This window comes from Mytilus californianus, unplaced genomic scaffold (genome assembly GCF_021869535.1).
Source record: "Mytilus californianus isolate M0D057914Y unplaced genomic scaffold, xbMytCali1.0.p SCAF_2, whole genome shotgun sequence".
Classification (NCBI taxonomy): Eukaryota; Metazoa; Mollusca; class Bivalvia; order Mytilida; family Mytilidae; genus Mytilus; species Mytilus californianus.
In genome coordinates, this window is record NW_026262668.1 from 70,539,595 (window position 1) to 70,553,710 (window position 14,116).

General features: G+C 31.2%; 1 protein-coding gene and 1 long non-coding RNA gene across 2 annotated transcripts in view; one reads left to right on the forward strand and one right to left on the reverse strand.

Annotated features, from left to right (window-relative positions):
• Positions 1-14,116, reverse strand: part of LOC127728172 (uncharacterized) — a 183,495-nt gene that overhangs the window by 152,695 nt on the left and 16,684 nt on the right. The window lies entirely within an intron of this gene.
• LOC127728054 (uncharacterized) overlaps positions 1-14,116 on the forward strand; it is a 74,349-nt gene that overhangs the window by 42,609 nt on the left and 17,624 nt on the right. The window contains exon 14 of the mRNA XM_052235236.1: positions 7,762-7,985. Within this exon, the coding sequence (XP_052091196.1) occupies positions 7,762-7,985 (224 nt within the window). The remainder of the gene's footprint in view (positions 1-7,761; positions 7,986-14,116) is intronic.

The window sequence follows — 14,116 nt, forward strand, 5'->3', positions numbered from 1 at the left end:
GACACCTGAATGCAAATTCACAGTTAATAAAACATTACAAGGGATAAATAATTAAAGTCAAAAGTAAATAAACAGGTTTAAACAAAGTTAAAGTATGATATCACTGTGAAATTTCAAACAATTTTTAGAAAATCATCACTTTTGAAGAAACCTGCGTCATATTATACAAAGGTAAATGAAAATAATTTTGTTGTTAAGTATACTTCTTCTTCTGTGTGTATAAAATCTTCTGTTTAGGAATACCAAGAAATTTCTTTAATATCAATAAAACTAATCTAACACTTGGTAAATATGGGGTGACTAGACTGTTTGTACTACATGCATCAACTACAAAAACATTTTGGTGGCATCTTTGTCAGATTTATTTGTAGGATTGTTTGGTTTTCTTAAATTGTCTTGTATGTTTATGTTGGATTGTCACCTACTTTTTTTCAAAATAACGGAACTATAAACAACTGTCATACAATTGGGAGGTTTAGCCCAACATTTTCTTTGTAAAATGCCTGTACCACGTCAGAAATATAAGAGTAGTTTTCATTTCGTTCTGTTGATGGATATAGTCGAGCGTTTGGTTTTGTTAGGCTTTATGGACTTCCCGTTTTTGGATTTTACCTTGGAATTCGTTTTTTTTTCTTCTAATTAAAAAAAAACTTTCTTGCCACTTACAGGTTCTGCCGATTTCAATTGATTTCACGATTAGATTTCATTAAACATGTTAGAAGTGTAACCTTTTTTCATGAGTGTCAGTATCCAACCAAATGTTGATGCCACCTTAGTGCTTTCTATGGTAATGAACATATTTTGAAAAAAGACTTTTAAAATTAGGTGGTGTCTTTTACAATTTTTCATTTCTTTGTTCCAAGTAAGTTGTCTTTTTGTTGATACCTTGGCTATGCAGTTTTCATTGCGCGTTTTACTTTGCATAATATGGATATTGTCTAGAATGGCAAAGATGGAGGTTTTTGCGCACGTAAACCTTGTTTAACCCCAACACATATGGTGTCTGTCAGGCTATATGCACCATGTATTTTATCTCTGTTGTTTGTCCGTTTAATTTTTCGGATGTTTGTTTGTGTAGTCTCACGTACTGCGAATATATTTGGTACTTCTTGTTATCGTTTTAATGTATTATTCAAAAGAGTGTGTTTTGGTTTGAGCAGAAGCTTTCATGTTCAGACTTTTGTTAATACCATGGAAGTGAAATATGAGGTAACATTTTTTTATAATTGATGACGCATATGACGAGACTGGAGTATAGATCTAGGAACTCTAACTGGTACACTGTAAAGTGAAAGGGATGGATATCTTTTAGTAGGAATGTAAGGAAGTAAATGTGAAAACCAAAAAGATATTTGAAAGATTAAACTATCCAATATGAAACATATAACCTAAATGTTACTTTTGTAGACATTCTATCTATTAAACATGCTATATCATGTGACTGGAAAGAGTTTCTAATACAGCAACACATGTCACCTAACAGCAACTCATATGGATTTGTTTTTGAGCATGATATTAAAAAAATACCAATCAGTACTAGAATAGTATTTGATAAAGATGTTTTTTCACTTTTTATCGATCAGGAAAGTGTCTCTCCTATTTCACAACAAAGGTGGGAAGAAAGTCTTAATATAGAAATTAGTGATGAAAAATCGAAAAAAAAAAATTATTCACTGGCTTTAAAATGTACTATAGAAAGCAAACTACAAGCTTTCCAATACAAAGTTTTACATGCAATAGTCTCTCATTATTATCTTTTTGAAAAATATAAACTTTCTGATACTATTGAATGTGCCAGTTGTAAAGAGATAGAAACTATATGGTTCGTTCATTGTTGAAGACCCTACATCAACTGACAAGATGAAGAACAGGAATAAAAGCCCTGTTCATTGATAATTTTTTATTTTTTTCTATGTATTGTGTGCGATTTTGTCCCATGTACATTTTCTCCATATTCTTTTATTTTCTATAGAGCATATTTTTTTTAATGTACAGAAATAAAACAATTTTGGAGAGAATTTTCTAATTGGTGGTATTTTGTTTTTTGGAGTAAAAATATTTTTGAATAAAGACAGTGTAATGTTTGTTGTTTTGAATTCTGATAACTTAGTTTTAAATTATTGTATTCTACAGACAAAGTATTACATTAATTATGTAAAGACAGACTGCGCAAGCTTTCCTTAAATTTTGACAAAGACGTTTTGAAATTTTAGAAAAAAATGTTCTTTCTAAAGGCAAAGTGGGGATTATGGAATTTATTTAATTTATTTTGAATATGATTGTATATTAAATGAACTTTAAAGTATTCTTAAGACAGTATCATATACTATATATTCACATCGTATACTTAAAAAATAATTCATGGGGGCTTGAATATATCGTGATTTTACCACGGGTTGGCCCTTTATGACAAATATTTTACCCTGAGCGATAGCGAGGGGTAAAATATCGGCATAAAGGGACAACCCGTGGTAAAATCACGATATATTCAAGCCCCCATGAATTATTTCGATTCTAATAGGACAAATACGGCAATTCTTTTGGATCGTAGTGCTCTAGGTGAAGGCATTATTTGTCGTTCCCATAAATAATTGAACTATTAAATTGACGTAAAAGAACGGAGCAAACTGTATAAATGGCATGTTTAAACTATTTACAATAAAAATAATAATTATATAATAAATTCTTTATTTAAAGAGGGTAACTCAATTAGAAGTAGTCTAATTTTCATTGAGGCCCTCAAACAAAATACATGTATACAGTTAACATTCATACATTCGATTCATACATTAGAATACAATATATATTACTAGTATATACACAATTCAATCATTCAAACATACGAATGGCAATAAATGGCAATAATTGGTAAAGTTTTGATTAAATTTTCTTATTCTTACAATAAAAGAAAGAAAACAAATTATTCGACTTGCATAGAATTTTCAAGAAAATGATTATAACAATGTTTCTTAAATAATTCCACATTTCGACAATTTTTTATTTTGAGTGGTAAATTATTCCATACCTTTGTTGCAGAATAATGAAAAGATTTTTATAAAAATTTGTGTTTGGTCTTGGAACAAATAGATCATTAATAGACACAGATCGTAAGTTGTGGTGTTGCACATCATTAATATTTAGCATTGTTAAGTAATCAGGTGTTAGTCCATTTACAATTTTATACATTAGAATTGATTGTTGGTATTTTATTTTTTTTTGTAAAAGATAGCCATTTTAAAGATGAAAACATAAAATTCGATGGAACAGAAATATCGCATTCAAGTTTAATTCTTGCTACTCTTTTTTGAAGTTTTATGATTCTATCTGAATCTTTTTGTAATAAATTTCCCCAAACTGAACTACAAAAGTCTATATATGGTAGAATATATGCATTATAAAATAGTTGTCTTGTGTGTATAGGCAAATATACTTTAATTTTAAACAAAAGTGATATTTTAGATGAGATAATCTTGCATATACGATCAACATGATCCTCCCAGCTTAAATTTTCATCAATGTCAATTCCAAGTAATTTGAAAGAATGGACATTTTGAATACATGTTTCATTGACGGTAACACATAATTCTGATAGTTGTGTAAGTTTTTGTTTTGAACCCAATTTCATACACTTTGTTTTTTGTGCATTAATTTTCATACTGTTATTGTTACACCAAGATTGTATAGCATTTAAATCATTTTGCAATATGCTGTTTATGTTTTTATTATGAAAATGCAATGTTGAATCATCAGCATATAAATCCATGTCGGATTGTTTAACATGAAGTGGTAAATCATTTATATAAATTAAAAATAACAGAGGACATTAAATAGAACCTTGAGGCACTCCATATTTTACAAACGATTTATCAGATTTAATGTTAGCGTATTGAACTTCTTGTTGTCTCTCAGACAAATATGATTTTATCCAATCTATCGAATGTTCTCCGATATGATAAAATTTTAACTTTTCTAAAAGTATGGCATGGTTAATAAGGTCAAAAGCCTTACTGAAATCTAAAAACACAGTACCAACTATTTCTCCATTGTCTAAATATTTTAACCATTCATCAATTAGTTTAGTCAGCGCTGTTTGACATGAATGGCCTTGCCTGAAACCTGACTGAGCGATATGTAACAATTTTTTATTATTTAAGAATGCATATAACTGTGTACATACATGTCTCTCAAAAACTTTAGATATGGTATTTAAAATAGAAATTGGACGATAATTGGAGGGAATATCTGTTGGTCCTCCTTTATGTATAGCAGTTACTCTTGCAAGTTTAAATTTTTTGCGGAAAACCATTCGACGTTATACTTTTGTTTATTAGAAAAGTTAATGATGGCGATATTATCTCTGCACTTAGCTTTAAAAGTTTTGGACCAATTCCATCTAAACCTGCGGATTTATTAATATTAAGGTGTTTTAGTTGTGAACACACCTCTCCAACAGAAATGATGTTTAATTTAAAAATTTCAATTTCCTTTAATTTTGTACTAGTAAAAGTTTGTAGCTTAGAAAAATCCATATCTGAAGTAATATTTCCAATACGTTTTTCAGCTACGGAAGAAAAATGAACATTTAGTGTATTAACAATATCTTTGGGGTTATAGACAGTTTGATTTTCATACTGCATTTTTGGTGGAAAAATATTATCCATTTTTGGATTTAACTCTTTAATGTGATTCCAAAGTTCTTTACTATTTTTGGAACTAGATATAGCGTTTTGATAATATTCCTTTTTTGCATTAAATATTAACGACGTTGTTTTATTACGCCACTTTTTAAAGTTTACCCAATCTTTTTTTGAATGATACATATTTCTGTATTGAATGGAATTTTTAATTTCTTCATTGAACCATTCGGCTTGTTTAAATGTTTTTACTCTTTTAGTTTTCATTGGTGCGTGCTTGTTAATAACTTGATTAAAAAGTTCATACCATTTGTCGACAGAAATATCAATATCTTCTTCCATTTCAACAATATGAAAAGGGGTTTGATGTAAGTCTGCACAAAAGGCATCCTCATTAAAGTTTTTGAAACACCTATACTTTATTTCGATATGATTTTCTTTCTTTACCTTTATATTGATTTTTCTGTTTAAGCATACAGGGTAGTGGTCACTTAAAGCATATGAAGGAACATGACAATGAGCAATATTTTAGGATTAGTAGTGTAAATATGATCAATAAGAGTTTCTGATTTGTCACAAATACGTGTTGCAGTGCAAATTTGTTGTTGAAGATTAAAATGGTTTATGAAATTCATCCATTTTTTATTTTCAATTTTTATCAAGTCAATATTAAAGTCCCCCATTAAAATGATCTCTTTGTTTTCTGAAAGAGCTGCGTTAAATTTCTCCTCAAAAAGATCTATCCAGGACTGAAGGGAATTTGGTGGTCTATAAACAGTACAAATGAAGAAAGGTTTAGATTTTGGAAATGCTACCTCTAACCATAAAGTTTCTAATGTGTTTACAATGACATATTTAGATAGGTTTGGATGAATCTAAATGATAATTGTATTTATATGTCTTATATGTTAACAAAAAAATGGCTTATATAACACATTTTAGCATCGTTTGTTTACGTTTCCTTGTTGTGATGATTTTAGGTTTCACAAGCGTGTATTTTCCCGTAAAATGCTTATATTCTTACGTCATCGTTCTATGACGTCGGGTAGCTCATTCATAAAAAAGCATATGAAGCGGGAGTACGATCGGAACAGCCCAAACAATTTATGCATATTTTACCACGGGTGTGTATTCAAAGCGTTTGAAGAACGTCATGTTAGAATTGTAAATTTTTAATATTTCTTAGGCTTATAATAACAATAAAAATGTCATTAATTTTATTCACAAAAACAAAACAAATCTTTGCTGAAAATAAATGTGACAAAATCAGCAAAATATGAAGTCATTTAACCTTACTTTGTTATGTTAGAAAATACATTTATAGTATTGTACTTGAGAAATAATATTTTACGTGAAATGTAGGTAGTTTTGCAAGGTCGGTGTCATTTCGACTTTTTATTTTGAGTTTTGTAATCAAAAATGTCGATTTAAGAATTTTTTTGTTATCAAATATCTAGTATGTTGTTGTCAAGAAAAGTACCAAATTATAAATTTATGATTTGTAAAATTGGTATTTGTAGTCTCTGATGCATGATTTTTTTATTATTAATTGTTTTGGCTTTTAACAGTAACTGCGAGTACTCTCAAATCGTACTTTCTTTTTAATTTGACCTGTTGATACTATTTGTAATGCTTTTTTGTTATTTAAGGAATGACTGTAATATTTTTTCTGTCTATGAAGAAATAACATCAAAAATGTGGTGCACACTGAATAACCCGCGTAGCGGGTTATTTTAAAGTGTGCACCACATTTTTTATGTTATTTCGAATAGACAGAAAAAATATTACAGTCATTTCTTATAATTTAATTCTAAATTCCATTTGAAACCTGAGTAAACCATGAAAAAACGTTGATGACGTCGCGGTCACATGACAAAATTATGTCTATGAGCTGATAAACAAAACAACGTCAGCCAATCATAAGACGCGTTACATCGAAAATTAAATTATTTAATGTTAACATAGATCTTGTCTATATACCAGCTTTGATTATTTGGTATTTAATTACTACAAATTTTCACTTTTTCGTACAATGAACATCAAAATTATTTCATTTTTCCTTAGATGCTGTTCTTGGACCTGTACAGGAAGTTTTATCTAGCACTAATTGTATATTTTTATTGTTGATATTCACCCCATATGTACCAAGTGTTAGATTAGTTTTATTGATATTAAAGAAATTTCTTGGTATTCCTAAACGGAAGATTTTATACACACAGAAGAAGAAGTATACTTAACAACAAAATTATTTTCATTTACCTGTGTATAATATGACGCAGGTTTCTTCAAAAGTGATGATTTTCTATAAATTGTTTGAAATTTCACAGTGATATCATACTTTAACTATGTTTAAACCTGTTTATTTACTTTTGACTTTAGTTATTTATCCCTTGTAATTTTTTATTAACTGTGTATTTGCATTCAGGTGTCAAAGGTCAAATTTATTCGTTCATTGTGTGTTAATTTACGTTTTTTGATTTAGTTAAGCCTTCCAATTGATATTTTATAGTGTGTTTTTCTATGTTGTGATGTTATACTATTGTTTCAGAAAAGGGAGAAGGTTTGGTGCCATTAAAACGTTTAATCCCGCTGCAAATGTTTGCACCTGTCCTAAGTCAGGAATCTGATTACAGTAGTTGTCGTCTGTTTATGTAGTTCATACGTGTTTCTCGTTTCTCATTTTTATATAGATTAGACCGTTGGTTTTTCCGTTTGAATGGTTTTACACTAGTAATTTTTTGGGGCCCTTTATAGCTTGCTGTTCGGTGTGAGCCAATGCTCCGTGTTGAAGGCCGTACCTTGACCTATAATGGTTTACTTTTATAAATTGTAGCTTGGATGGAGAGTTGTCTCATTGGCACTCATACCACATCTTCCTATATCTATTTAGCCTTAGTTTTTATGAAAATGTGACCATTTCTGATCATAACAACAGCCACATTCTTATAGTACAAAGTTTCGTCTTTCAAGTGATATGTTATGTAATTGTATGTTCGGTGGGGAGTTAAATAAAGATAAATCGGTTCTTAGTCATCGCACTATTTATAGATTCTTCCATTTATTTCTATAATCTTGTGGAAAAAAAGGAGTTTTTGTGTCTATTTAAAATGACATATTTCCGTTACAGCTGCAGATATATCAGTGATGTCACACAAAAGGAAACTTATTATCTTAGAGTTGTTCACCTTTTATTGACGGTTGCATCGAAAGCAGTAAGAAAACAGTTTGATAGAACTTTTAAACCATCCAAGCTAGAACAAACACTGAATCATCAAAAACAAACAGTGCTGGAATTAAAAAAAGATAAATTATTAAGTGATTCTCAATGGAACCTCCTTTATAGTCCCGTAGGTAAGTAGAATTTCACTTGATATCCAAGCACATGTTGTATATAAAAAGAATTTAACAAAATAATGACCGAGTACTAAGTAATTAAGAAAAGAATTACTAAGACACTTTATTCAACAGCAGAATTATATGAATTTCATACTAGAGCATACATAGTGTATCATAGAGGCAAAGATGTGTGTGTGTATCTGCCAAAATTAAACCTTTACAACAGATGTTGTCACAGATTGCTCTCATGTTGTTTTATTAATAGTACACCAATTTACGGTTTTTATGGAGGATTAAGCGTTGTTTGAGCATGTTTACACGCCACATTCTTTGTTTACATACCAACCCAGGAAACTAAAATCCAACGGTTTACGTTCATTACTGTCTGGAATATTAATTTTTCGTTCATTTTTGTTGAATAAACTAGACCGTTGATATCCCCGTTTGAAATAATTCACATTTTGGTCATACCTATTTCAGTATTTGGCTGCAGGCATAAAGATGTATATATAATCCAAGTAGACTTAGAACTATTTAATGGCGACTGGCAATACACAGTATACAATGCATGTCTTATCATAGCACGTATATCTCATTAACATAATGAGGTCGTGTTACTATAGTATAAATAGATAAGGTATTTATAGCCAATACTGTAACATCCTTTCTCTTTTAGAAAATAAGATAACGTCTTATTTTAAACTGTCAAATGAGTGTAATTAAATTAACTGTAATATACCAAGCTTAATCAATTATAAGAATATAACAGATATTACTTTTAACATTAATTAACCAAATTAACTATCAAAATCGAATGTCTATTTTCTGAATTGACAAATTACTTTCAAATTAATATTTTAGTTAAAGTCCTATTTTCTATTCACTAAAACTAGAGTCAAAGTACATTCAGTTCATAACAAAGTCTTTGTATTTCGCTGGTCTTTCTATCTTTCTCCCGTAGCGTGTAACCATTGGGTCGGACGGTACCGATTCTGCTTCGTCTCTTGAATTGCTTAGCATCTCGTTTTGATTGTCAGTTTTAGTAGATATGTCATGTTAGATCGGACATTGAAATGGAACTAGAAAATATAAACATGGGGGATTACCTTGCAATATCAGCAAAACGCCAGAAAGATATTGCCGACGCGACAATGAAAGACCCTATATTACTCAAACTTATCGACAAGGTAGCTAAAGGATGGACAGAGATATATTCAACAGGATATTGCGCCGTACTATCACATCCGAACTGTCGATACAAGGTGGAATTATTTTCAAAGGGGACCGTTGTGTAATTCCTAAGTGAATGCGGACCGAAATTTTAGAACAAATCCATACACATATCGGAATAGAAGGCTGTTTAAAAAGAGCCCGTGAATGTGTATATTGGCCGCGTATGAATAGTGAAATCCGAGATTACATCAGCAAATGTGAAACGTGTCAGTCATACGGAATGAAACAACAAAAAGAGACTCTAGTGTCACATGTTATTCTAGACCGACCTTGGGTTAAAGTAGGGACAGATCTATTCTCGTTAAACGATCACGATTACTTGATTACGGTGGAATATTTTAGCAGTTATTTTGAAATTATCAGATTAGGTGATACTACAGGGAAAACGGTACTATTTATTCTGCCATAGGCGACAATACTAACATTTTCTAAATTTACCACTTTTTATAATAAAAACCCCGATAAAACAGTTATGTGTGGTGTTAGTACTTTATTATTCTGTTTTGAAAATTGAAGCCAAATAGTATCATGACCAACTTCCAATGGAGCTTGTTAATGTTATCCATGCCCACCGTCATTTTACACCAAATTTATGAAATTTTTGAAGTCTTTTCGAATAATTCTCTAGAAAATATTTCAATAGGTTTCAAAATTTATATTGTAAATATACACACTGCAGTTATTCATAGATAAATAAAAAAATATATTGTACCCTAACATCCAATCACAGCGCTCCTAAGTTGACTTCCTTCACCTGCCTTGGGTACACAAAAGACCAACCTAATGCTGGGAAAATGTAATAGTACCGTTTTCCCTATACTGTGACATAAAGATATAAAGAATTCTTTTGACACCATTAATGCAATACTGGGTTATTGTGAAAACCTTGGCTATAATAAATACTTGTATGTTCCCATTACTTAAAGAAACATGGATCATTTAATGTCCCCACCCCTACATGCTGGTTTACCTCTTTCTCTACTTCTTTCAGATAAGGCTTAATAAACAACCTGTATCCAATCATATCTTATCTTATTTAAAAAGAATAATAAACAGTTCCATTTAAACAGATAAAAATAACAGTTCCATTCAATTTGTATTCATTTCATCTAAAATTTACAACATAAGCACAAACTCAAGATTTTTCATACTAATCTCCATTCCATGCTTTAGTATATGCCATACTGTGGTTCAAAATTTCAGAGCTTGTTATAAAATCCATTATTCTGTCTTGAGATGATGAGAACAAAGATATTAGACACTTTCAACATTAAATATGCAAAATACTCAGCTGTAAAGTTGCCTTTGTTGCCTGTATTAATCTATGAAAAAGCTGAATTATGTCCCTTTGGAGTATTAATTTCCAACAAAAGTCCTTTCAAACAGTAGAAAATGAAAAATTATATATGCCTGATATAATAAAAGATAGAAACTACAAAATGAAGCACTATTGAAATATTTGCTGCATGAATTGCCAAGAATATGACCAATTCTTTACACAGGAGAGTATAAATTCTATCTAAATTTAGCCTCAAGTGGGCCTCTTTTTTCCTTAAATGGACAATTTTAACACTGAAAATGCTTCTAGTATGACCAAATGTTGCCTTACTCCATAAACAGTACAAACTTAACCAGACAATTTCCCATTTGAATAGATTATGTCTACAGAAATACCCAAGTGATACATTTAGGGAATTACACAGCAAAAAAGGCAAATATTTCAGTTAAAAATATTTGTCGCGACTTGAATTCTGGTGTTTCCAATTGAATTAATCATTGCGAAAGGTGAAAACAAATACAAAAGAACTATAGTTTGGTGCATTTTATACAATATAGTTAATATTGAAATCCTAGAATAAAGTTTTATATCAGTACCCATCAATTTGACTTATTATGATGACTCAGCACTTCTCTCAACACAGTATTGTTCTCAGTGAAAAAATTCTATTCTTTGTGATAAAAATCAAATGTACTAACCAAAAGCTTCAAAATAGTTTACTTTAACTGAAGTCTGATTGATTTTGATTTCCCTTGCTATCTTCAGTATAGGGAAAACGGTACTATTTATTCTGCCATAGGCGACAATACTAACATTTTCTAAATTTACCACTTTTTATAATAAAAACCCCGATAAAACAGTTATGTGTGGTGTTAGTACTTTATTATTCTGTTTTGAAAATTGAAGCCAAATAGTATCATGACCAACTTCCAATGGAGCTTGTTAATGTTATCCATGCCCACCGTCATTTTACACCAAATTTATGAAATTTTTGAAGTCTTTTCGAATAATTCTCTAGAAAATATTTCAATAGGTTTCAAAATTTATATTGTAAATATACACACTGCAGTTATTCATAGATAAATAAAAAAATATATTGTACCCTAACATCCAATCACAGCGCTCCTAAGTTGACTTCCTTCACCTGCCTTGGGTACACAAAAGACCAACCTAATGCTGGGAAAATGTAATAGTACCGTTTTCCCTACATCAAAAACAGTAATCAACAAGTTGAAACAACACATTGCGCGTTACGGAATTCCACAATTCGTTTGCTCGGACAAATTCAGTGAGAAATGAGACTTTAAACATATCACCTCAAGCCCAAGACATCCACAATCGAATGGAAAGGTGGAAAACGCGGTGAAAACGGCAAAGCGTTTGATGAAAAAAGCCAAAAAGTCGCAATCTGATCCTTTAATCGCGATTTTAAATTATCGAAACACTCCTCAACAATTTACAAACTATAGCCCGGCTCAACAACTTATGAATAGGAGAACACGAACACTGCTACCAACCAAATCTAGTTTACTCAAACCGCGGTGCGAGTGATCTTAAACAACTCAAACGCGGAGATATTGTCCGAATCGCGCCGGAAAATAAGAAACTGTGGGAAAAAGGAATTGTCACGAACACCCACAGCGCAAGGTCATACGACCTTAGAAAAGAAAATGGACAAATGATACGCCGAAACCAACGAGCCGTACGAAAAACAAATGAACAATACAAACCGTTTAATGAACCGGAGAACATAGAAGTTAATATAGATGTTCCTAAAACTGGCAATACACAGTATACAATGCATGTCTTATCATAGCACGTATATCTCATTAACATAATGAGGTCGTGTAACTGTAGTATAAATAGATAAGGTATTTATAGCCAATTCTGTTACAATACTTGCGAATTTTATGTTGCTTATTTTAAGATATTTGCGCATTGTTGAAGGCCGTGTGGTGACCCGTCATAGATTCCATCTTATCTTTGTCCTTTGGCCTTTTCATAACTGTTCTATTGGCAGTCATACCACATCGCCTCATTTTTAACTCACCTGGCCCAAAAGGGCCAAGTGAGCTTTTCCCATCACTTGGCGTCCGTTGTCGTCCGTCGTCGTCGTCGTCGTCGTCAGTCGTCTTCGTCCGTTAACTTTTACAAAAATCTTCTCCTCTGAAACTACTGGGCCAAATTAAACCAAACTTGGCCTAAATCATTCTTAGGGTATCTAGTTTAAAAAAATGTATCCGATGACCCCCGCCCATCAACCAAGATGGCCGCCATGGCTAAAAACAGAACATAGGGGTAAAATGCAGTTTTTGGCTTATATGTCTGAAACTAAAGCATTTAGAACAAATCTGAGAAGGAGTAAAATTGTTCATTAGGTCAAGATCTATCTGCCCTGAAATTGTCAGACGCATCACACGACCCATTGTTGGGTTGCTGTCCCTGAATTGGTAATTTTAAGGAAATTTTGCAAGTTTTGGTTATTATCTTGAATATTATAATAGATAGAGATAAACTATCAAAGCAAAATTGTTCAGCAAAGTAAAATCTACAAATAAGTCAAATAACCAAAATTGTCAATTGACCCCATAAAGAGTTATTGCCCTTTAAAGTAAATTTTTCACAATTTTTCGTAAATTTTTGTAATCTTTTACAAAAATCTTCTCTTCTGAAACTACTGGGCCAAATTAAACCAAACTTAGCCTAAATCATCCTCAGGGTATTTAGTTTAAAAAATATATCTGATGATCCCGCCCATCAACCAAGATGGCCGCCATGGCTAAAAATAGAACATAGGGGTAAAATGCAGTTTTGGGCTTATATCTCTGAAACTAAAGCATTTAGAGCATATCTGAGAAAGAGTAATATTGTTCATCAGGCCAAAGGTAATTTTAAGGAAATTTTGCAGTTTTTGGTTATTATCCTGAATATTATAATAGATAGAGATAAACTGTAAACAGCAATATTATTCAGCATAATAAGCTCTACAAATAAGTCAACATGATCAAAATTGTCAATTGACCCCTTCTGGAGTTATTGACCTTTAAATTAAATTTTTCACAATTTTTCGTAAATTTTTGTAAACTTTTACAAAAATCCTTTCATGTGAAACTACTGGGCCAAATTCATTATAGATAGAGATGATTGTAAACAGCAAGAATGTTCAGTAAAGTAAAATCTTCAAACAAGTCACCATCACCAAAGCAGAGAATTTTTGTCATGAATTCTATTCTTGTCTATAATGTGTGTCTTTTGTTTAATATGCACATAGACCAAGGTGAGCTACACAGGCTATTTAGAACCTCTAGTTATACAGCTGCTTAAGCTCAAACTACGTTTGCTTAGTCAGCGAGAACATCTAAAATAAGTGTAATGAGCAGAGATAATGCTGTTTATGGAAGCATTTTCATTCTTGTCAGAGGACGATCGAGATGTTATTGGTCCCTGTTTCATGCAACATATACCATGTGAATCTTTTTTCGTACACGGTTTTGATTAAGACTTGCACGATTATGAAAATCAGTAAAATTAAGATGCACAGATAAATAAGAGAGAATATTTTGACGAAATAACGTTTTAATTAAGAAATTAAATTAGGAATTTATTACTCAAATAGAATATTTGAACAAATAGT